The following is a 25,744-nucleotide window of genomic DNA, read 5'->3' as shown; positions in this document are numbered from 1 at the left end:
GCAGCAGTGTGGGGTTTGAGCAAGGCTTGCTTGAGGAATGCAACTGAGCAGCCTTCATATTAGCAGAGATCTCCAGACTTCTGCCCTCACAGAGCCACTGTCATGTGTCTTTTCACACCTCACTGGCAACAATCTAAACAGCTCGGATAAGCATTTAAATATTTTTCCCATAGTCCAGTGCAGTCACATGAACATACGAACAAGGATGGCTATCTCTCAGGGGCCTGTCCCGTTAAGATTAGTGGGTCAGCATCTGGGCTTAACCTTGAATTAGTCGGGTCATGGTGATGGCTGGTGATGACTGCACATTTAACACGCTGCAGAGCAGACCCTGTTTACACTGTCAACTTAAAACCATTTATATCTAACACTGATTGATTTAATTACAATTGAGTTGTATTTATTTATCTTATGTATTGTGACATGATTTACTGGACTGTGAAACTCAAACAACAAGATAAGATTGTTTCCAAAACATTTATGTCACCTCTCCTCATTTACATTATCTGTGTTTACAGATTTAATCTCTTTGTATCTTAGAGGCAGCATTATCTGTCACAGTTATGTTTTACTTTTGTCATAATTATCCAGTTCTTCTGAAGATAAAACCATAAACGTCTCTTTCCCATAGTTACCACAGTCTACTTAATGCGTTGTACATTTGGTAGAAGAGTTTTCAGTTTCCTTTAACACATATATTATTTGAGTGTTTCGACCTTGTTTCATGAGACATCCTTTGGGTCACTGATTTGATGAGTCCATGAATGCATTTCATTTAGTGGAGCTTGACAGCAGTCAGGTTTTTAATTACTGTTTCCTGTTTCCACTGCACTTTGTTGTATTTTGTTTACCTCTATACATACACCTTTCCCCGCAGCAAAGAGTAAAAACTATTTTGCAATATTCTTTTCTTTTTTTTTCAAATTTTTGGCTCCAATGTGGGTTTTTATGTGCAAATTGAAAATGTGCATGAACAGAAAATACACTTTTATAGTGGATGGAAACACACATGGTAATCAGCTACACAGAGGGTAATAAAGTCTGTTCCATAACTGACACATTTGGGTCAGACAATCCATGTCTGTATCACAACTGATTCTTCTTTTTAATTTGAGGCCACGCTCAGACAGGGTGTGTGTGAGGTGGATCCCTACCTTGGCCTCACACTTCCTGTGAGTGGCTGTCTTGCATACTAAGAGAGAAAGGAAAGAGGGAGAAAAGACACAAGAAGACAAAATGAGTATGAGTTTCGTCAACATATGAAGTCATAAGGTCTAGTATGCAATATAATCTCCATTTGATTTTACTGTATGTAGTTCTATAGCATGACACAAGTAAAAATCTTAATATCATCCTCCTGTATTACCGTACAAGTAATCTCTGCATCCTATGGTCTACATACGGTGGCCCTGATGGGCAGAGCACAAGTAAAAAAGAAAACACAACAGCAATTCCCAGAACACAACAAGAAATGAGATTCTTCTGTTGTGCTTTGCCCATCAGGGCTGCCTACAACCTAAACCAGGATTATAACATATGTGAAAACTCCAGTGCCTTTTTCACATGTGGGTAAATGCATCAGGATATGCAACTGTCCCACTTTGTGTCGACGTGTGGTACGACACTAGAAAGCAGATATTTTGACACATTCACGCCCCAGATTTGGCACCCGTGCTTCTTTTGTCACAATAGCATGTCTGGTGTGCACTACAGGGATCAAATGACACTACACTACGTGACACAGTGGGTGTGCACTACCCTTCATTCATTCATATCTGACACATCCTACATCCTGTTGCCGTTCTAGCCTGTCATGACGTTGTTTACCATGGCTTGTTCCTTTGGAGTCACTTGGCTGTGAGCAACCAGACTGTAACACCAATGACAACACATGCTTGCAATGTTTACCTCTGCAGAAGGAGCCGACGTTGTCGATGTTCTGACGGCACACGCTGCACTGCCGCTTCTTCTTAAAGGTCTTTTCCTTGAAGACGTGGGGCTCTCCCTTCCCCCCCTGCACACACACGCAAAAACACACACAAGAGAAGACGAGATTCACACTGTTAGAAACTCGATACATGACCAGACGTGGAAACGCAGTCTGTGGAGTTGCGTACTCTCAGAAACAATGAAAAAATCCCAGCTTGATTTTAATCCAAGAGTTTGATTGGGTTAACCCTATACACACATCTCACAGGATGAAAACAAGACGTACAAAGAAACTGGACTTTCCCAACTCTGTTCACAAAAAGAAAGAAGAAAACAAAGTATGAGTTAGTGGACTGTAATAATGACAGGATCTTAGTACTGTCAGCTTTAACTTATGTGTATGACAGACCAGGGTGCATAGTGTTTGTGTGCATAACTATGGCTACATCCATTCTCTACTCCCTTTGCCTCTTGAACTTCTGTTCTGGTTGTGTAACTGTCTTCCAGTAATAATCCTTGTGGTTCCCGCCCATACCACACTATAATCCGTAGTGTGTGTGTGAGAGAGAATGTTTTGGAAAGAGAAAAAAGAGCAAATATGTTAAGTCTAATTCTTAAAAACTGAGCGAAGAAAAGCGAAAGTAAAAGAAATCATTTTTCTTTCTCATGTCCATGTTTGACACGTATCACAGTGTGTGTGTGTGTGTGTGTGTGTGTGTGTGTGTGTGGTAGCCAATCCTGCCAAGTGCCTCTTTGTTTCCCAACATGGGATCACGTCCACAGATGACTGGGCCTGACGTGACTCCGGAGACTTTGAACATGAGAACCCTAACAACTCAGGGCTAAGTATGGGGATTGCTTAGCATTTTCTCCTGAATGGATACATACTGGGTGGAGGAAAATAAGTGTGTATATGTGGTGGGAGGTGGGACACACCATCAACATCATCACCATGAGAAAACAGCTACATGCAAGACAGTCATCATGTTGCAAGGGATACTCAGTGTCCACTTTTCCATAGCTTTGGATAATTAACCTGATGCATGCACATAAAGGGTTTTTTGTTTCCTCTGTGTGTGCTTTTCCTCCTTAGTTACAAAGAAAGGGTGCTGTTTACACACTTTTTCCATTATCCTGCTGTTCTGATTTTGTTCTGGGGACTGGACAGTGTTTGGACAGCTGCCTGCCTGGCATCACCCTCTGCCAGCCGTGTTAAGCGGCTGCTGGCCTGCTCCAGTACAAGTGTACTACGACCGCAGCACCCTGGATGGTGGAGGTGGACTGAGTGGGTGGCTTAGGGGGGGCTGGTGGTGGGCTGTTATGTAATGTGGTGTGGTGAAAGAATTGACGTCTCTCTGTAAAACTGTGCAGTCATTACTTTTGGAAACTGTATATTTCTAATGTTTTCCTTAATTTCTATCTGACTCTGTGTGACTTGGCCTTTCCTTGTTTCCTTTCTCGCAGTAACAAACCAAAATCCATACACACTTCATTAAAGTTTCATGTTTTCTTATCTTATCTTGATCCTGTTTTCAAGAAGCTTTGATTTGGCTCTCCTACTTACTCTAAGTCCACCCTTTCCTGAACCCTAAACATAACAAATTCTGCTTCGCCTCATGACCAATTTAACAACCTCATGTTGCTCATTATCTCTCGCACGACATTTATACCCACTGACCACTCATGTGCGATATAAACTTTGACAGACACAGTCACAAACGGACAATAGAATTCTTCTGGAGTCCGTCTATAGTATGTCCTCATTCTCATCTGTGCAATAATCTTGTGATGTATGTGTGTGTGTATCATGCATGAGTGTACACATGGGGCCCACGGTGAGTTTAAAAAAGCAACCAGTTACTGTCAGCAAACCGCAGTGGTAGTGTGGGCTTAGAGATAAACACACAGATGAGAGGTTGGCAGCATTCTTCCTGTTTCAGACACAATCAAGACCACTATATAGTCCAACCACAAGCAATCATGGTCAGACAGTGATACACCACTCTGCTACTGAATGCTTTATAAGGTCTCATATGGATTGACACCAGTATAAGCTGCTGTACTCTGGTTCATGGGAGGAGGACTGGATGGTGAGTCCGCACTGATGGCATCACTTCATATTTCATGCAACTGACAACTGTTGTGCTGGTGTGCTGCGGCATCCTGGTGGCCTAGGGGTTAAGACGCTGATCACGAACCACAACGTCCACAGTTTGTGTTCAGCCTGGGATCTTTGCTGCAAGTCATCCCCCAACTGTCCTTCTCCCCTCACTTCCTGCCACCTCTCCACTTGGTTAACCAATAAAGGGCATGACATGCTGAAAGACACAAGTATATTTAAATGTGGGCCAGGGGCGTAAGGTGAGGGGCAATGGCCCTTACCTTACTTCCCACCACCCAACTTCTGGCACCCTCGCTCAGACCACACCCATCTCCAAACTCATCCTTCACAGTGATCTCAACTACACACCTGTAAAGTTTCAAGACTGCATATTGCATCGTTTTGACACTATGGCATTCACTAATACTATCCACAGACAGAAAGACATAAGCACCTGGCAAAGTACTCAAAACTGCTTCTGTGGTAGTTTGCGTTGCAATAGGTGTCTCCAGGAGCACAGTTTGCCATGATGACACACACACAGAAAAACAAAGTGCAAACAATACCAACCACACTGTCGCGGCGGAAAAAATAACAATTGGATTGCTGCTTTTCTGTGTCAAATGCAAAATGATATGTTGGCCAAGTGGTTCATGTGACCGCTTATTTTTCCAAAAGGCTGCAGGTTTAATCTTCTCTGGATATGCAACAACCATATCCAGAGAAAGAATGCAGCTGTATAAACAAATACAGGATCTAAAATATAAAAATATAAGTACAACGTACAAGTAAACTTAAAAATATTCAGTGTTGAAGCAGGAACTTATTTTTGTTTAAAAAATAGTAATTACTTCGTTGAGGTTCAAAGCTCAATCTTTATCTTGGAAACTGTAGGCCATTTAGTAAGTCAAATTCTTTAAGCCAACATGGATGAAAAGTCTTTCAAGTACTCAGTAAAGTATAGGTTTGAACAACAATCCTATGACAACCAACTGAGATTATGGTTGGCCAAAGCTTCAGCACAGCTAACAAGTGGACTTTGTAATGAGAGTCAACTGTATTTATTTGATTTACTTTGCTGAGTGACAAGACTAGCGGATATACTATTATTGGGCTGAGAAGCAGCTTTGTGGTTCACAATATTCTGTTCAAGAGCTGTTGCCAATTTTCTTTGTAAATGTGTAGGGCTGCTGTGAAACTGTGCCTACTTAGGGCAACAAAAAAGTTTGTCTTGGGTGCGTCGGTACAATAGACAAACAAGAAAGGATGGCAGAGGAGATACCCACACACCATTATAACTGGGCTGGAAAGCCATAAAAAAAAATCCACAGGCTGAGATCAGTGCAAAAATAGTCAATTTTTTCGAGACATCTGTGCACAAAAAACAGCAAACGTTTCAGTCCTTGATTATGGTCGAGGACTGAAACATTTCCTGCTGTTTTTATTCACTCTTCATCATTTTTTTGCACTTTGAGCACCCTTTTTGTGCACAGATGTCTCTAATAAATTAACTATTTTTGCACTGATCTCAGCCTGTGGACCTTTATGTGGCTTTCTAGCCCTGTTACATTGGTGTGCCGGTATCTCCTCTGCCGCCATTGCTTTTAAAGGATTTATAAAGGGTTCAAAGACAACACCTCTTCTTTAGGCAAGTAAAATAGTAGTCAATGATAATATTTTAAGCTAGCCATTCACATACGTAGGCTAAATAATCTTTATGTTGTAAAATATGTGCTAGCCATAATGTTATGTTAGCCAGCACAGCTAGCCACTTGGCCTTACCTTAACATGAACTTATGTTACATGAAACTAAACAAAAGCATATTTCAAGCCAAACTATTTTACAAACAGTGCAGAAGTTGTGTTAGCAATGTGGCTAATTGAAATGACGGCCCAAATATTATGCTCAATGTTCTTTTCAGTCATTTTAACTTGGTTGTGCTGTAAAACGTGAAAACCTACAAATTTTAGCTTTACTGTTGAATGAGACTGTTTTGTAACCCTTTGTTGAAAAATAGGTTGCTTACATTTTAACATTCTCTTTAGCTACAGAACAGTAAGGTAGGCTATTTTACACACACAAAAAAACGAAACAATACGTTCCTTACATAACAATTACAGAAAAGCCTACAGAGGTCATTGGTTCTCGACCATGGGGAGACTTCAACTAGTAGTCATGCACAATCACCTTAACTAAGGAAAGCAAACTGAGTTGACTACCAAATCTATCAAGACACTCCACTCAGCTCAACTTAGGAGTCCAGCAAAGGAAACCTCAGTGAAGGAGGTTTACAACTCTGAGGAGGGTTACAACAGAGGAAGCAGAAAACAGCTGGTAGAGCCTGAGTGTATCAGCACTACACACAACCTGCAATGCTCAGTGCGGTCCCCAGGATAGTAATTACTGTAACCACTGTAATGGATAAAAAACATCTTCCTTGGTAAAACATGTGTTATGCCGCATTGAGTGATCCAGTAAAGATACTGGTCAGATCATTCCTGCAAGAAAAAGAGCTCAAAAACAGCATGAAACACTCAAAATAAGAAAATAATTATTATCTATTTAGCAGGAAATGAACAAATCAATTTATTCACTCATACTGTTGATGCTCAGCCACACAGTTTAACCAGACTGGATCCATCTGTCATCACTGACAAATAGTGATGGAAAAAAACCCTCACAAGCATACAGTACATGTGAGCTACAAAGCCTCCACTAGCTGGGGCCTGCCTATGTTTCCACAGAAGTGACACAAGTTGTAAACAGCTACCTGAGACCTCAGGAAGACAAACTCTACACACACAAGCTGCACACAAACACTCACTCACGTGCAGACGTGTATCCCTGAAGACAGTCAGTGGAAACAGACTGCCTTCCCCTTTCCTCTTCCCTCTTCCTGTCCCCGTGTCCCCCCTCAGTATGCCAGGACAGACCCCACCTCCCCTACAACATCTGCTGTACACAAGAAGGTCCTTTTTCTAATATTTTTAGCTTTCTGGCAGAAAAAGGAACCAGAGGTTTCTGCAGTCAAAGAAATGCTTTCTAACCAGAGATCCCTCCCCTTCCTCACAGCACGTCTGCCAGCCGTCACAGAACAGTAGCTGGATTGAACGAGGGAGGGGCTGGACACTCATACAAGAGATGCACACACAGGCAGAGATGTATGCATACAAACGTAAAAACAAATACACAGAAACAGAGAGACATTCGTGCACACGCACCCCTGGAAAATCTCTTGCTCCTTCATTGTCTCTAAAAATAGTCTTGATATTTAGACAATGATGGACATTGTATGGGAGTGGTCCATTACTGGACTACAGGACTGGACACTGTGACATCAGCTTCAGCTGCAGATGGTCAGTGAGGGCACACAGCGAAAGAAGCCTGGAGAGGAAACTCTTCATACTGACTTTGCCATTTGAATAAATGCCTGATTGTCACTCATAATGGGCGTTTGTCTTCTGATCTTTAGATCATTGCTTTCAGGCCAAGCAGTCACTTTATTTCAGTTCTTCACAACCAAATGTCTGATCATTTGATCATGCTGACCTATTTTCCATGTAATTCAATTTTAATGCTTATATTTGACTGTCTCTGGCACCATAATCACCAAGCCAAACTGCATCAAAACATTTTCATTTTGTTTTTCATTTCATCACGGACATCACTTCCCGCTGGTAATGAATTTAGACTGCAACCAACAATCATTTTCTTTATACATTACCGGTAATTAAACTGACTACTCTGCTGATTAAATAATTCCGTTACCAATTGAGAGAGTACTCCACTGATTTAGCACTGCACACATTGTCCGATATACCATGGAGCTTAAAAAAAAGCAAAATCAATATTTCACACATTTTTCCTCCTTGTCAGAAACCTAGTGCCTATTACCCACAATGCCACACAACTTGATTCACTCCACTGTACAGATTTGGGATACTACTGGGGGAGGGACATGACAATTTGGTAAAGCCTTTCACTGAACACAAAACTAACAAGTGCAAGATGGGTCATCAAATTTTCAATCATTTCCAGGAAATGACAGACTCTAAACCACCATTAAGGCTACCTGCCAAAACAACCTTTTATGTAACTGTTTGGCCAGATAGTGGCATATAGGTGATGATCAGTGCAGACATATGTGATTAAAAACTTGAACATCTATTTTGAGTTCATGACATCTTCAATAATGACTCTTTATTAACTATCAAAAGACTTGATTATTTTCTCTCAATAGACTACTCAATTAATCAATGGTCACCATAATGTGGTCGTCATAAGTGCTATATCGGAGGCATCTGGACTTTCCTGAGTTTCTTGAAGACGTTTCGCCTCTCATCTAAGAACCCCTACAGAGTCACTGAGGTCACCCTGTAAGGGTTCACACCCACACAGAGTATAAAGCCTGGGACTCCGAACTTCGCTGACTTTTTGCCGGGTCAAATAGCTTCTCGTGTGCAAATGGTGTGAGGTGAGTGCAAAGCAGGTTTTTGCAATGACAATCACATACTTAGTCTACTGCAATAAGAGGAAAATTGAGTCCTTGAAGGAATTTACACACTTGACCTTCAGTTTCATTGGAAATACCCTGACTCTCCTTTTCCTTAACAGAAAAGTTTAGGTAATGTCCATCAGAAATGGACAAAAAGCCAAAGGTTTGTGATGGCAGCTTAATACAGTGTGTTCTATGTAATACTAAATGCACAGTCATTCAGTGGTGTGTGAGACTTCTTGTGTACTTAAATCCCACCCTCCATTGAAAGCGTCTCACATGGGTCTGGGTTTCCTGGTTCCTGCATCATTTGTTGGCATCAAGGCCAGCATGTGTTAATATATTTGTGTCAATTCGTTTGTATGTGAGCGTGCACGTGTGTGTCCAAAGGGTGGGACAGGCAGTGGAGGGAACAGAGACTGCCTGTTCTCGAGGTGAGGTCAGCCTGCCGCCATGATACACTTCCGTTCACTGGGACTCCTGCTGCTAACACACACACAAACACACACACACACACACACACACACACACACACACACACACAATGGTCTCATTGCTTAATCTCTCCTTGCTTCAGCCCAGCAGCACCACCAACACCCCCTTGCTACAGTTGTTGATATTTACCGGCAAAATGCAACATCTGTTTTGCCTCAAAATGTTACCAATGCAGTGAAGTTGCCTCAGATGACATCATCCAGGGGTGATGATTAAGTGATGGTTAAGCGTGTTAGTTAGGACCAGATCTGATCCGATTGCAGCCTCAGACACATGAATCACAGGGCTTCTGTTTCAAGGAAAATCTAGATGTGAATCATTTACATCCATTCAGTTTTTACTGCTGCAGGATTTTCCAGGTGAGAGTGAATGGCTGCTACTGTAGATGTGAACTCAGTGTAACTGCATCTGGCACAAGGGAATGTGAACCAGGCTCTGTTTCAGCCTCTCAGCCTGGCAGTGAATAGGGGGGCGTCCCAGGTAAACACAGCCATCATGGACCATTTCTGGACCATCAAACCTCTCAGTTAACACCCAATAATTACAAATATAGAATACCTACTGTACACCGAGTACAACAACAGTTTTGTACGACTGGTAACTGAGCATCTCCAGTGGAGCACCTCAGTGCCTTGCCCAAAGGCAACGGTGGCCAGGTTTTCCCAGAAAAACTGACTTTTGAAATAACAAGCTCCCTTTACAATCTGCTGGGTGACTCCCACCTGTCTACATTACATATGTTTCACATAGGAGAAAAATTGCTAATGACCGCACTGTTATCGGTAAAGAAAAGGTTGGAGAGGTTGGACAATGTTATCTTGTTGTTAATGTGTAGCCGTATTTCCCCCATGTCCCAAAGCAGGATAGGGATCATGATATGGAGCCAACACTAATTGTCGGATGCATGAACCACGCAGAAGCCATTAATCAGTGTAGGCATGCATACACACACCTACAGTGTGGTTACTGCATTGAGTGTGATCGTGCACACACTTGACAGATTTGTGTTCACAGCATCCTTTTAGTGTACTTCTGCTCTTAATGCGTGCTGTTTGGAAAGCTGAACATTACACGCACATACACACACATGCATGCATAAAACCATAGCTTGTCATCACAATCTGATGAGACTGAAAGCAACAAATTGCCTCTGTAACTCAAGCCTACTTTTCTTTAACAAGGCACTTGTTTTTGACCAAACTGACTGTAACTCAGCTATTTGGGCACTTTTATATTGCACCACTTGGGAACTGCATGTTTCCGTCGCACTCCAAACTGCTCGATTTATGAGTGGTGTGTAAGACAAACACAGTAAATGAGAGTCAGTGGCAGCTGATCCAAATCACCTCTCCAGCTCTTGTCCTTGGCTTTAGCCTTTATAAATTTACAGCTAAAAAAATACAGTGAGAGTTTTACTGGAGAAACCATCCACCAACTTATCCGTACATTTACTGATTCTTACAGTGATTCCAAATATTGGCTGCTTTTAACTTATAAACAAGTTTTATACTTGCAATTATGCATTCCCAGGTGAAAAGTTTTTTTCATGCACTGGTCAATTTTGAGATAACTTTTTTGTCAGACCATCGGTGGAAAGAGAATCTTAATACAAGTAATCAGCTGGAGAAGTTTTACTGTGATATCTATCAGTTGAAATGTTGACCCTGTTCACCTGTGGTGTCTTTATTCAATCTAAAAATGTATAGAATTTTACAATACATATCTTTAAAGGCCATTTTCTCAAACGCAGAGCCAGAAGTCTTTACTTCAGCAGCACTTACATACACCAAACTGTGCAGTTGTGTTCCTACCTATATTCTGAAGGTTTCTGCAGAGGGGATTTGTCCATATTTCATTCATAGCCTGATTTATAAAACATTTTGTTCCTAAAAATGTGGCGACAATGTATTTTTTTATGCCTGATGACAGTATTTTCTAATTTATGGAGTAATAAAAAGAAAAATCTACAATTCCCTTAAATCAAATATGTCAACACACTGAAACAAGAATTTTGAACCTGGCTTTTCTCCAATGTTCAGATTTCTGTTCCGGAAATGTATGCAAATGAGCACATACTTAATTAGAAAATGTCTCATTTGCATATTTAAACATAACATTTCAGAAAACTTGTAATTCAAAAGCTAATTGTCTTACTGTAAGTTATCAGCTCGGCAAGTGTCATGGCGATATAGTTCAAAGTGTCACCCAATTCACCTAATATGAAAAACAACCTGTCACCTGGTCATCTTCCGTCATAGCCTTGCACGCGCATATGCGCTCGTGAGAGACGTTCCTCCTCTTTCTAAAATGACTTTGCGACATTAACAATAAGTGACTGTAACAGTGGGGATAGCGGGGGGCTGCTTAGTGCATCATATGACCCCATTCACAGCACTTTATGTCACTTTAATTAAGTGCGACGCTTCGAGAAACTTCTCAGAGAACAAAGTCTCCATGCTCCTCTCCGCTCCGCTATAGTCAAATAACAGTACCTTAAACATTAAGTATGTAAACGTGGGATTATTAAAGAGATATGGCGTATCTAAATTTACGTCAGGTGCGTTATAACGTCACATTAAGGCTATTTTTCTCTTAAGTGAGCCACCTCTAAAACTATGTTGTAGCCTATTAAGTAACGTTATAAATTTAAGTAACCAGTAAGCAACAGCTCATACAGGCAAAACTTTTTAAAGTTATGGCGTCTCGACAGAAAACAAATTCACAAAGTGCGCAACTGCACAGCACTTCACATGAACGAACCTCAGCATCATACATCCATCCAAAAATCCTTCATACAGACTCTTAATACTGACTATGTGGATAACCAATCACTCCAGTCCAAGTCCAAGTCAAACACAAGCAGACAGTAACTTTCTCTCCAGGCTCAGAAGACTTTGAGGTCTTACCTTGTTCATTTTCCCGCTAATCATATTCCCAGGTTTAAAAGCTGCCCCTCATTCTCAGGACGACCATCAACAACATGGCCTGCCACTGAGATAACTTGTTTTCTTTACTCCGCGCCGCCCCTCGGTACAGGGGCTGCGAGGCGGGGCTACACGCAGCCAGAAGCATGTGTGGAGTACTATTACTGGGACTGCACCCTCTGATTGGTCGGTTTCTGAAGGGAGCGTAAGGATACTCGATCTGGATTGGCTGCATTAAACCCAGTAATATTCCTAGTACAATGAATGTGCTTTACCTGATCACATTTATTACAGTAGTCTTCAATAGACTCATAATATGGCTACCCAATATTATAGTCACTTTAGTTGTTCAATGTAAAATCAAAAACTATAATTAACTGTAATTAAATGACCCCAGAACCCACCCTATCCTTCACAACAAGGTCCAAATTATGGTATGGGAGGTGGATCTGGGTGTGACTTTGTGAAAAAGAGGCATCTGAAACCTTAGCATGTAAATAAACATGAAGCTATGTAGCTTACACACACATACTGGGGCATTTTAATTATGGGCCCCATGTGCACGAGGTGGCTCTGGGCCTACTCCTCCTACGCCACAGTTTTTACATGTCTAGCAGACATTTTTGTGTCAACAAATAGCACATGGAGTTAAAGGAATGCTTAACCAATGCAATCACCATTTGAATAGCAATTTGTCATGCTGTGTTACCTTGAATTAGTTAAAAATAAAAATTTTCTGCCTCCATGAAAAATGGCGTACATGTTGGTTTATTGATTGATTGATTGGGAACTATGCCTTGAGCCAGTGTCAGCTGAGATAGGCTCCAGCCCTCCCGCGACCCTGAATAGAATAAGTGATTACGGATAATAAATGAATGAATGAGTGAATATCTACGTTTATTTTCTTAATGATATTACATAACACCCAGTTTAAAGGAACACTTCACCCACAGAATGTGTATCGTTAAGTCAAGACATACCTTGAATTTGTGAAGAAAACTTTGTTTCCATCTCACATGCCTCCACAGAAAATGGCAAATATATTGATTTATTGGAATAAAACACAATGTCTGTCCCAGCTTAGTCAGTGTGGATATACATGGTGTGGGCTGGCAGTCTAAAAAGGCATCCAAGGCACTCTGATTATGGTTGAAAATCCTTCATTCACATGGACAGACCATCTCATCTCGACTTTAGACAATCGCCATGAGGGTACTCTTTAGTGTTCAGTGTTCACAGTTACTCTTAAACACATTCTAGTCCTAGTGTTTACACGTTTCCTAAGGTTTATGGTGGCACATTTGGACAGTCTTTAGCGTACCCTGGTGAAGACTGTCTTAAGTCAGAACACATTGGTCTGTCCATGTGAGCAAAGGATTTTCAACCATAATCAGAGTGCCTCAGGCACCTTTTTAGACTGTCAGCCCACACCATGGATGTGATGTGACTATGTGCCCTGTCTTTGAAGAGCACCTGCTTTTTGACAGTTACATACACCCAGTGCCTTGACCCAGTGCAGCACTCCCCAATTTCTCCCTCAGTATTGATTTATTGATTGATTGTAAACATCTGTTTACAAACCCTCACACAACTCATGCAGTATAATCCAAGTGTCATTTATCCAGTCGTATACTTAGCACTTCCCAAACACCTGCATTTTCACTAAAACCTTACAATTTAAAGCAGAACTGAGAAACGTATCTACTTCAAGGCCAGACTCCAATTACAAAGGTTATTTAGCAAAACTGCATGTGTTTGGGAAGTACTGAGCATACATATTGCTGTTGTTAAATTTTGTCGCCGTGTCCGTGGAGGCATGTGAGAAAAACACAGTTTTCTTAACAAATTCAAGGTAACACATCATGACTAACTGATTCACAAATGGTCATTTTGTGGGTGAAGTATACCTTTAAACTGGGAGTTATCAAATATCATTAAATATATAAAAGTGGAAATTGTTACAATATTTTTTCCAAGGCTTGCTCTCTTTTTTTCAGAAGGTTCAGTCAGATTTTGTACTGGTGCTGCTACCTTGCAGCGGCAGGAGGTGGATGTTTTATTTATGCTTTGAGGGATACTGAATCAACATCTGGCAAACTGGGAGTCGCACTTATTGACCCTCTTAACACCCTTCATGTTTTCCATGAAATTATATAATATATACATATATTTCAAATAGACCTCTGATCTACTCCACAATCTTAGTACATAGCCCCTGGTAACTGCAGAAGTATCTGCTGAGCTACAGGTTACTTGGTTGGGAATCAATGTTCAGAAGTCCCTACCCCAGTCAGTACCTTTATTCTATCACTACATACCCCAACTCACACAAACACAGATGTGCGTTTGATGAACATCTGCATTGCCACTGCTGCTGAGTAGTGACTAGTGTGTTAGTAGCAGCACCTAGTGGTGAAATCACAGAACATGCACCAGGTGAGGCAGAGTTTGGGAAAATATACACATCTCCTTTTATGTTTGTTTGAACGTCACTTCTCTGTAGCGAATGAGTCTCTGGAAAATCTTCCGTCTTCAACTACAACAGTCTTTAATACAGAGACTGAATAGCTTTTTGATGCTGTGAATGTCAGTTTTTGGAATTAGACTAAAAACATAAATGCATCTTTACATTTTTACATGACATCAACCATGGTGATATAAATGTTTGATTCCTTGCCAAACTATCTGTACATGCTCATGGTTGTCATTATACTCTATGTATGCCCATGTGTGCATGGAGGTTCATTCCTTTCGCCTGTCTTAAACTGTATCCCATAATATTCCCCAGCCCCAGACTCCTAATGCACACAGCATTACTTCTGTCTGTTGCCTCAATCTCTTCCATATGTGTTAGATTGACGTGCAGGTATGAAGGCCGTACAGTATATCCCCACCAATCAGTGTGAAACGTGACCATGAGTCACGACGTATGCAGTAATCACTCCCCAAACAACACGTGCGGTAATGCAGTCAATTCCCTTCGCTCATATCCCAAGAATTTCCTGCTCATGACAGAAAAAAGGGAGGACTGATAGATTTGTGGAGGGGGGGTGGTGGTGTCTTGGGGAGTTTAATTGTTTGTGGTATTCTTGCGGCTCTCTTTCATTTGGATCGTAGAAAGGTTGAGGGGGAAAGAGGTGGATGCTGAAGAGGGGGAGAGGTGGATAAAGAAGGAGAGAACAAAGTAGTAAGGTGAAAAAGGTAATAGGAGGGGCAGGGGGCTACATGTGAGACTAGAAAAATACTGAAGGACCATGAGAGACAGGAAGCTGGTGCTTTGGACTGGAATGAGGGGTTGAGTTGGTGAGTAAAGTGGGGGAGGGTCATGTTGGAAGAAAGATGGAGATGAGGAAGGAGGGGGATGCTTTTGCAAACATATGGAATGAATCCTGAATCTAGCCTTCTGTATACACTGAATAACTGCAGTCGATAGAAGGTGCTTGATATCAGTAAACACATCATGAAATATTGCAAGGAAGCCAGGTGTGTTTTTCTTTCTAGTCTGTCTAGAAGGAAGAATTTAGAGTCTTAAGGAAGTAGAAGGACTTGGATCGCGCTTGGAGGTAAATGAGAAAGAGGGGGACAAAGTGGGAACCTGGGCCAAGAGGAAATGAGGGGAGGAGGAGGAGGAGGAGGAGGCTAGAAAAGGGGGCTGTGTAGCTTGATGAAGGATTTTGTAAGACAGCACTGTGCCAAAGACTGATAAGGTGCAGCTGTTGAAAGAGCAAAAGCGCGAGAAAGCAGTGGGTGAGCTGTAGAGATACTGATGACACAGTTAAGCACATGCTCATATTTATTGTGCCGATGAGTTCAATAAAATCCTCTCAGTCGGCCAACGCTGCAGTCCCAAAGACATTTTCAAAACTCAGGCAATAGTCACGCTAGACATTTTTGAGTGTAAGAAAAGAAAATATTCTGTGCATAGTTCACAGTGAGGTGTTTCTTTAAAGGGTGGTGCTGGGATTTTTTGGGGGGCCTTTTGCGGACTTAGTGAAGGAGGAAGTGGTTTATGTCTTTCCCTTTTCCCCTCGATCAGCTTTCATCTGCGTGCCCGCAACACACAACAACAAGCATTCCTCAAATCCTGCTCAGAGTTTGGGACAGATCATTGTTTTCAAGCCGCAGGAATCTAGTCAGCCACCCTCTGAGTCTGGAGTTTACATAGGAATTCATCTTTTTTTCTGACGTGCAAGAGTGTGAGAATCCACTCTGCTTTAAATCTGGATGCAGGGGGATGGTCTATATTTAACCCTAACCGGTCAGTGTTCCTTCCTGTGTTGGGTGTGTGTTTGTAGTGAATGCCTGTGGCTCATGGCCTCAGTATTGGCCATGACCAATCTAAACTTTGTTGCGCATGAGAAATTACAGGGAAGCTAGACAAATACAAATAAAACCACTGTCGCAATGCCAGCTCTCTATGTATTTCTAGAGTCAACAACACTCACAAAAAGAAGCAGAACTAGTATGATTACAGATTTTGCTTTCATGTTCTCTGTGGTTACAAACACTGACTTGAAAGAATAGAACAAACTTCTAGATCACTAACATTATAAACAACTACCATTAAGCTTGGCAATCTTACGGCTCAGACACAAACCAAACCAACATCAAAGAACTTGGAGTGATGACAGCCAACTCTTGGTCGCCTCATGTCCTCTGTGTCTCGGTCATTAAGTTGCACTTGAGCTCACTGCAAAGACTGCATCCAATGGCCAACTCACATCAATGTCCTACACCTGCATGAGTGGAAATAACTCTGCATAGCAGCAGGTTGCAGGAGACTGTATTCGTCATTCAAAAAGGGAAACCAAGAGACCAACAGTACAAATTTGAGAAGCTAGTTAGCCAGTTGGCACATTAACACCACAACCCAATGTTAAAAGAAGAAATGATATTTACTGTGTGTTAGCGAGCAATAACAAAATCAATTACGAACTATTTCTGCTTAAAGCCATAGTTGGTAATCCTGTTCAGAAACACGTTTTGTTATACTGGGTGAAATGGTCCTTCCATCCTGAGAGTAGTCAATACATAATGTGTTCAGAAAAAGGAACGAAAAAAACAAAAACCTCTGTGGCAGCTGCAGGCCTGTAAAAACTCTGACCAGTCCCTGCCATTCGGTGCGAGTGGAAAGAACCAATCAGATGCCTTCATGTCTCGTCCTGCCCGAGCCCCCCTCTGTCCCTCCCTCCTCCCTGCGTGCACTCATCACGTGTCACTGTTGCTGGAAATATTCAGCACACTCCTCAGCAGAAATACCGAGTTAGCAGGAGAATAAGTTTGCTGAACAATGGCAGAGAAAAGTACCAAAAGTACCACTTCCAGCGTTATTTGTAACGGCTCGCCCCGCTAAACAGGCTGAGAAAGGAAAGTTAGAGGCAGAAAAGGCTGCGACGAAAAGGCTTTTGATAAAGCAAGAGGACAAACCAGAGTCAACATCATTGCAGCTTTTGAACGGTGGAGACAACTGAGGGAGCTGAAGGGCCTGAAAAGTGATACAGAGGTTGCTGTCTTTCTGTTGGACAGGTAATTATTTGTTTGCTTTGGGGGGATTTGTTATTTTCATGAAATATGTAACGTTAGCCAACTTAGCCTCTTTTGTAGCTCGTATTAGCCCAATACTAACATTAGTTTCTCTGTCGTGTTTCTCTGCAGGATGCGTGTTCAAGTTTGGGGGGCGTGGCTTTGGGCCAGCACTAACGGGAGGGGGAGGAGGGGGTGGGGCTTAGAGGAGGTGCCACTTTCAAATCTTGCTAGCTCTCCAACATTACCAACTATAGCTTTAAGAGCTCAATGGCTGGAAAAAAAAGTCTTACCAAGTATAATTGTTTTGTTCCCTCTTGACTTTGGCTCTTTGTTTACTTTCCTCACTTTTGTTTCTCTTCTCATGCACTGAGCTGAACTGCCAATTCTCTCACTGATGGTCTCCACTGCCTCCAACACCAATTCACCCCTGAACTTGAGACTAAGGGCTCAAGTGGCAAAACCCGCGCAGAGTTAGTTTCAAGCAGCGCACCCCGAGGCGCGCTCAGTTTGGTAGTTTGGCAGACCAAGGTGCGCTGAGATGGGTGTTGCAGCGCAGCAGGGGGAGGTGTCGACAGATCCACCTTGGCGCAGTGACAGTTTTGTGCCAAAAGGCTTCGCCGAAGGCGCGCTAAAAGCTCGCCAGCTGAAATCACGTCTACTGTCAGCGCAGGCAGAGCGCAGCCGGTGTAAGCCGAAGTTTGGCTGACCAGCGGACAGTGCGCACACGTCACCAAAACCTCACAGGCAGGTTTCCAGAATATCAGGCACATTAACGATGCAATAAATACCCCAAATCCACTATTCAATGCAGCTATCTGCAATCAGCACATAAATGTATCTCTATATCGACTGTCCCGTCACATCTGCTGTCAGATCAAAGGGGATTGGCACTGTTTGGCACGTTTGGCACACGTAATGGAAACCCAACCTGATTTGATTAACACAGCTGCAAACTAATGAGTTCACATCCCTCTCAGCCAACCACAAACAGCCACAGCATCAGATAGGGAGTATATATTCAGCATCTGTCATCTTAGAAAAGTCAAAAGAAAAGAAACAGAGTGAGACTGCGAGAGAGAAAGAGAGAGCGCGCGCATGCACGAGAGAAGCACAACACTGATTTACAATTGTGGTGACCTCCTCCCAGGCTACCTTTGCATCATCAGCCCGTGGAGGTCTGCTCGCAGTTCCGTATATTCGGACACTGCGAGCTTGGACCTCCCGGACCAAAACATCAGTTTCCTCCTGGGAGAGGTCTGGCTGTCTGACGCTGCTGCTCTCTTCTGCCGTGACGAATTGAGTAAACTCTCATTACGCCTTTGCGCGGCGCATTTAAGGGCGAGGAGAGGGGCTCATTTGATTGGTGTGATGTGTGTAAAACCCACTCCATGCCTTCTCTCCTCCCTCTTTCCGACTTGCACAGGTAGGAGGGACGGAGGTGGGAAAGAGGAGTAGCTGCGCCAGGCGCACGGTGTGCCAAACTTACAAAATCTGCCTGGCCACACCCAGTTGGCGAAGCGCAGGTGAGCTGCGCCCCGGCCTCGCCCAGTCTACGAAACTAGAGCCCTAAGAGTCTACAGCTATGTTAGTGACTCTGTTACCCCTTTTTTACCAGCATGGAATAGGTTCCACTCTAGTTTTTGCTCTAATTTTGAACTGATCTGAGCATATCGACAAAAAAATAAATTGGTTTCGAGCCCAAAAAGTTGATTAAAAAAATTGCAGGTTTTCTGTGCTGACATCAGTGGGTGTGTCATAATCTACAGGTTGGAAAGAGGGGATGGAAATTGCAACAATGAAGAATTCAGGTGATAAATCGTATTCTTATCATTTTTGGACACAAATCCGTGACAACAGAACAAAAGCTTGCAGGGAATCAATGTGACCCACCACTGGTTACTTCTGTTGTGCATTGTGCATGGCCCTAACATCCATGATTATAATGGTTTGATAGCTCAATGACTCAAAACTGGTGGAAAACAAAGGCAGGCTAGTTCCAAGAGTACTAAATAACCCTAACCCTAACTCTAACCAGTTCAAGACCCAGAGCTGCTTTGGTGGAAAAGTGTAACGTGAGGCCATACTAAGGTCTAGTGTGTAGGATTTAGTGGCATGAGGTAGCAGAACTGAAGTTTCTCTCCTGTGCCAAGCTTGTTGAAGAACTATGATTTCCAACGTGAAAAAGCAAAAGGCTCTATCTAGAGTCAGTGTTTGATTTGTCCATTCTGGGCTACTGTAGAAACATTATGGTGGGCTCCGTGGGAGAGAACCCACTCTGTATGTAGACATTAAAAGCTTATTTAAAGGTATGGGAAATACGAGTCTTATTTTCATGTAATTATGAACTAAAAACACATGGTTTCGAATATTATATTCCATTTATTGCTTTGAGCTAAATGCTAAGGTAAGCCTGCCAACACGCTCACAATAGCCCTTTTTAAATAGGAATTGTGCAAATTTGCAGGAAAGCCCAATTAGTCTTCTTTCAGCATTGGCAGTATAAAAACAAAATCAATGCTGCATACCTACTTTTGTTTATACAGAATGCGCCTTTGTCAGGGCAAGTAACAAAACGTGCAGCTCAGCGCGTGATGTAAACAGTAACGTACTCCGAGGAAAGCCACAGCTGGTCACTCCTCCGGCGATTCTCTCATATGTTGGCCTGCATTCACCGTCCCCGTCATTTGATGGTTAATAGCCTCTTCATTTGCGAGGACATGGAGGGCGCGCAATTCCTTGTCTCTTTACAGTGTCTGTCAGGTTTGCGTTTCCCTCTTGCTACTAGCTGCTCATTCCTGCTATCAGCTGTATCAGTTTCACGTTTATCCACCGCCAGTGGGTCGCACGTGTGGCATCATCAACAGTCCCTCCCACAAGTCATCAACAGCCCCTCCCATTGGCAGAAAGGCGCCTCATTCTTGTTAAACCAAAAAGGTTCCGCCAATATGTCTACCCTACGAGGTGGAAAATTGGTCCCCTCGGATCAACTCGCCAGTCTGGCTCTGTGTGTCTAAATGCTCCCAGCTTGCCGGCAAAGCATGCAAATGTCTTGTTAATAGCTGTAGTTTAGTGTATTAGCACAGTAACAAGAAAATGTTATTAATTTGCAGGTAGTTGATCATAAAACCAAAGGACTGGCCAAATGAAAATTCACCAGACTTGTGACAATTCAACCTGAGAGGAATGTGCATGTCTTTAACAAATTTCAGGACAACCCATTCACTAGTTTTTGAGACATTTCAGTCAAAATCAATAATGTCAACCTCATGCTTGCACCAGAGGAAAAGTCAGAGGAACACCAAAGTCATTGGGCTTCATGCCCTGGGCACCATGGATCTTTGTAGTGACTGTCATGACAATCCATCCAATGATTGATACTTCAGTCTGGACCAGAGAGACATTGCTATCTCTAGAGCCATGCCTCTAGCGTGGCTAATAAGATCCTGCCATTTCACTACAATGGATGCTGCGTGAGAATATGTTTCATATTAAAATTCGACTGCCAAGTGGTCCATTAATGACTGTCAGACTTGAACTCTTGGCTGTGCACGTAGGTGAATTAAGTACATGTTCATTACGATGACCGCCAAGGCATTAATACATTTAACTTTCAAAGCCAATATGGTCTGTTTGTGATCATAACACACAATAGGACGGATTCTGAAAAATCATTTTATGACGAGGACATAACCTCAAGGTGGCAGTTTCATTACTTTTGTCCGAGGCTCGCCTACGTTGATTTGTCCCACAGGAATTCTGCATCAGCCCCAAGGGCTTGGAGCTTTATTTTTTAAAGAGAACCACATGAACTATTATATCTCTCTGCCAGAAACTGTTTATTTCAGGAATACATTTTTAGAAGGTTGTTTATTGATGCTCAGCCATACTCCATCAACAACTGCTCAAGAATCACTGGACAGTGAGGCAGTGAGGTGAATTCTGACAGCACAGAAGGAGAATGAGAAATCATTAAATGCTATTGGGTAATCCAGTAATTAGCTACATGTGAGAAATGAAAACTATCAATCTGTTATCAATCTGTAAAACACCAATACTCACAAAAGCTGTTAATGACACTGACGTATGTGTTTCAACCCCACCCTGCAAACTGCAAATGTTTATCTCTTCAGTAAGTGAAGAAACAGTCAGTATTCTGCATGATATTCTTTGAAAAATGTCTCAAAATGATGAATTCTCTCATATTCTCTCTCAAGACAATTTATATTAAAAAAAACATTCCTTCCTGTGTCCCTGACATAACATCAGCAAATTACGTAATCACACTCAGACCAGTATGTGGAACATCACTTTCTGTTGCCAAGTATTTCCAGTAAGTACTTGGCATGAGTCTGACTGGGTATGTATGCATACGGCATGTTCCAGGATATAAGAAATTAAAGCCATTCTGGTCAGGTTCTCGCTAACAGCTGCATCTTCTCACACCTATAATTTGCCTGCAGGTCCAAGCAAAACAACCATGACATTATTAAAAGAAGTGGAAAACAAGTTAATGAGAAAATGACCATAAATAGATAAGACAACATCTCCTCCTCAAGGATAAACAGTGGGATCTAACTTGTTCCCACAACCCTATAGTGGGGTCGGTCACTGCAGGATGACGTCGTCCAGAGGGCTCCACATTCCCACGCTGCTCAGCATGTGATATGGAGCCACTGGGACTGTGGTGCAACCAAGCATGCACACACACACACACACACGAAAAACAAGCCAGATGGAAGACGGCACTCATGCACATTTTAAAAAACACACTTCGATAATTCACACATCTGGATACAAAAGCCACAGAGACTCAAGTCTATATGTAATCCGGTGTGATGTAAACTGGTGGCCAGAGGTCAAGGTTCTCAATGTTCTCTTGATGGCTAATAGCAACTTAAACCCTCCAGCAAGCCTGCCTCTGTTTACATGATGGTAATTCCACAGCGTCACAACAGTACCATTGTGTCTGCACAGATGTGACCTCAGCTCTGAGATGCCATCGTCATCCACATCATCTTTTAAATCAGGGCCAAACAAAACACACACACACACACACACACACACACACACACACACACACACACACACAAATGCTCCTTGTAAGAATATAAACAATTACTGTTTCAACTTCAGATCTCCTGCACATGTCCATGAGAGCAGCATAACACAATATGACATTGAAATTTGCTCAAATTAAAGGAGTACAGGAGGTCCAGTTATTTCCTGGCTCTTTCTGATCACACATGGATCTGATATTGATTGACTACATGCACTTGAGTCCACTCTGACTTTGACCAGAGGGCGGCAGGGAAGAGAATTTCCCATGAGGTATTAAAAGTATAACATGACTGCAGATGTCATTACTGATTAATTAATGTCTCTTAATTAAAGTCTCCTAAAAAAGGCAAGGCATCCTTTTGTTTCAAATAAAAATATAGACAGTTCATAATACTGAACTGTATTATATTCCTTCTCATTGGTGTAAAACACGTGTGTGACAGATGTGTGAAAACAGAGTTTGTCCAATAAGTAGCACTACTGATGCATCATCACTACACCTTCAGTCAACAAAATTAATTTTTTTTTTAAATTTTTATATATGTTATTAACGCCCCTGAGGGGAAATTCAATTTTTTCACTCCGTTGTCAATTACACACAGGTCCGAAGTACACACACATGCACAAACAGGACCTATACATGCACGAAGTGGAGAGATCCCAGCAGTTGGGGGGTTCAGTGCCTTGCTCAAGTGCACCCCGGCAGTGCCCAGGAGGTGAACTGGCACCTCTCCAGCCACCAGTCCACGCTCCGCATTTGGTCCGGACGGGGACTTGAACCGGCGACCCTCCGGTTCGCAAGTCCCTATGGACTGAGGTACTGCTAGGGAAATCAAAATGTGTATACCACTAACACACGTATTCTTGGAGATCCCCATGATTATCGCAAGTGTTACAAATAATTGAACTGCCTTCAGTCCACCTAATTGCAAAACTGGATTAAGAGAGTACGCTGATTTAGCACTTCTCTAACATTGGCAGACTCACAATGGATATTTTAAAAAATGTATCAAAATTGATTTTTATTCTATGCAAATTTCTTCCTTTTTCAAAACCTGGCACCTCCATTAGCTACAATTTAGCTCGCCTGCCAATTGTTTGGTCGTAGATTTGAGTGTATTTATGCTAGTAGTGGCTGATGTAGCCTGGAGTTGCTAGCTTCAGGGCTAATGATGCAATTCACTTGCACTGGAAAGTCAGATTTTCTGAGTTCCCAGTCAGAAATTCCAAACAGGAATGACCCCTGAAGTTAGATTTCTCACTCAGGAAGTTGGAAGAACCTCACCAACCCTAATTTCAAATTCCAAGATGGCGGCTCTGCCCATCAACTGTAGTAAAAGCTGTAGTAATATATTGTTTATTAGCACTTCTGTTTTATTTGTGTCTCATTAAAATGGAATGTGAAGTATGCAAAGTACAGCATAATGCATTGTTATTAACTACTATTGCTAACAATGGCTAACCCAGCTAGAACTGGCTTTGCTAACAATGTCTAGGTTTTCCGACTTGTACTGAAACACAGTCAACTTGGTTATGACATCATTCCCAGCTCTGACCTGTGACTTTGCAGCGTAACTCCACAACTCCACATTTTTTGTTTTCATGTTCAAACTTGTCAGACCCATCTGGCACTGACTCAAGTGACATCACTCAAGGCAATTTACCAGACTTCAAGTAGCTCCCTCTAGAGCAACAAAAGGCTATATAATACTATTTTTTACATATGCAGTGCAACACCTGTAAACAGACTCCCGGGTATAAAACCTATGGAGTTCCCCTTTAAGTAAGGTATTGATGTTATTAATGTGGATGACTTCAGAGAAACACAGAGCTCTTGTAAAATCATGCCTATAATATATTTCTAAAAAATGTTGATTTCATTCTGACATGAAGTTATCGTACATTTATGTGGGTTGCAAACACAGACACTCCTCATGGATGTCCAAGGGTGTGCATATCAACATGCATACCCAGTTCTAGTGAACATGTTTATGTCTAATGTCATCACACACTCATGCCAACACTGCATGCCCACTGACCTTCGTCAGCCTCATCCTGCCGCTCTCACTCCTCTCCAGGCTCCTTCTCTTCAGAGACGAGTTTCTGACCACTGGCACCGGTTGCACCTCTTCCTCCCCACACCAATCCGTACTCAGGACGCAACCCATATAGGTGGACGGGTCCTGGCCTCGGGACTTTACGTCCTCCTCCTCTTCTCTCTCTTCTCTCCCTCTGTCCTCTGTCCTCCCCTCTTCCTCTCTGTCCTCTATACAGGCTCCAGCCCAGGCTCCTGGGCAGCTGTTTTTGTCAGCTGGAGTGGAGGACAGGGAGGCCCTTCCCCTTTTCCTGGCTCTGGTTCAGCTCTGCTACAGGGACAGAGGGAAGGATACACTCTGCATGCTCTCGCTGCCCACCCCCCTTCCTATACACACTTAAAAAACACCTCTCTCTCCAACTCAGTCACATGTGGACTCCCCATTTTTTCTGCCTCCACCCCCTCTCACTGCTCTTCTTTGTTTCACACATACTGTTACAAACACCCAAACTTTCTTAGGCACACTTTGGCTCCCTACTTTCTCTCTCTGTTTGTTTTCTTCTTGTCAATCAATCACACTCACAACATCCCCGTTGTCTGGACTCACACACGACCCTCGACTCAAACGTCAGTGCTCGGGGATCCTGTGATGCTCCTCTTTATTTCTTCTGTTTCTTTCTCTCTTCACCCTCTTGTTGCTTCTCTTCCTCTTTCCCAGTCCTCCCATCCCAAGAGCACGTCTCTCCCTTTCCTCCTCTCTCCGTTCTACCTCTCTACTGGTGTTGCCTCACTCTTACATATACAATTACCTCTCTGTTCTCACCCCCACCCATCTCTCCTCCTCAGCAGTTTCCTGCTCCCAGATACAGGCAGTCTCTCCTTAGCTCGGGCAACACATTGTTGGTATTGTCTAGAAAACAACCAAGAAAACCAAACAGTGAGGGCAGCTGTTGGGATGCTGAGCAAACCAGTGATTCAGAGTGGACTGAGCCTCCATCAGACTGAGCCTTCCCTTGTTTACAGTGCAAAAGCCTGTTTGTTGCATTTGTGAAACAAAGTCTCTTTCACCACAGAAACCATACCTAACATATAACAAAGGATGTGAGAAGCTGGATGAGGAATTGCCAGATGCATCCTTGTCATTGTTTTGGTGATTTCTGCCTGGATAAAAAAGGCACAA

The 25,744-nt window shown here is 42.5% G+C and overlaps 1 protein-coding gene across 5 annotated transcripts in view; it reads right to left on the bottom strand.

Moving 5' to 3' along the window:
* The window catches only part of tns2a (tensin 2a), a 65,158-nt gene extending 39,814 nt beyond the window's left edge, over nt 1–25,344 (bottom strand). For 3 of the 5 annotated variants that reach the window (XM_049582483.1, XM_049582485.1, XM_049582484.1), the window contains exons 1-3: nt 24,569–25,344; nt 1,909–2,014; nt 1,155–1,192 (exon numbers count right to left, since the gene is read on the bottom strand). In XM_049582483.1, coding sequence (XP_049438440.1) covers nt 1,155–1,192; nt 1,909–2,014; nt 24,569–24,697 — 273 coding nt within the window. In that variant the 5' untranslated portion in view covers nt 24,698–25,344. Of the gene's footprint in view, nt 1–1,154; nt 1,193–1,908; nt 2,015–6,859; nt 6,879–11,927; nt 12,042–24,568 lie in introns of those variants that run through there. The other 2 variants (XM_049582486.1, XM_049582488.1) reach the window with 2 other exon arrangements.
* Nucleotides 25,345–25,744: the final 400 nt, after the last annotated feature.

Source organism: Epinephelus fuscoguttatus, linkage group LG7 (assembly GCF_011397635.1).
Source record: "Epinephelus fuscoguttatus linkage group LG7, E.fuscoguttatus.final_Chr_v1".
NCBI classification, from domain to species: domain Eukaryota; kingdom Metazoa; phylum Chordata; class Actinopteri; order Perciformes; family Serranidae; genus Epinephelus; species Epinephelus fuscoguttatus.
The sequence above is the reverse complement of the archived record's forward strand: the minus strand, read 5'-3'. Positions and strand labels throughout refer to the sequence as shown.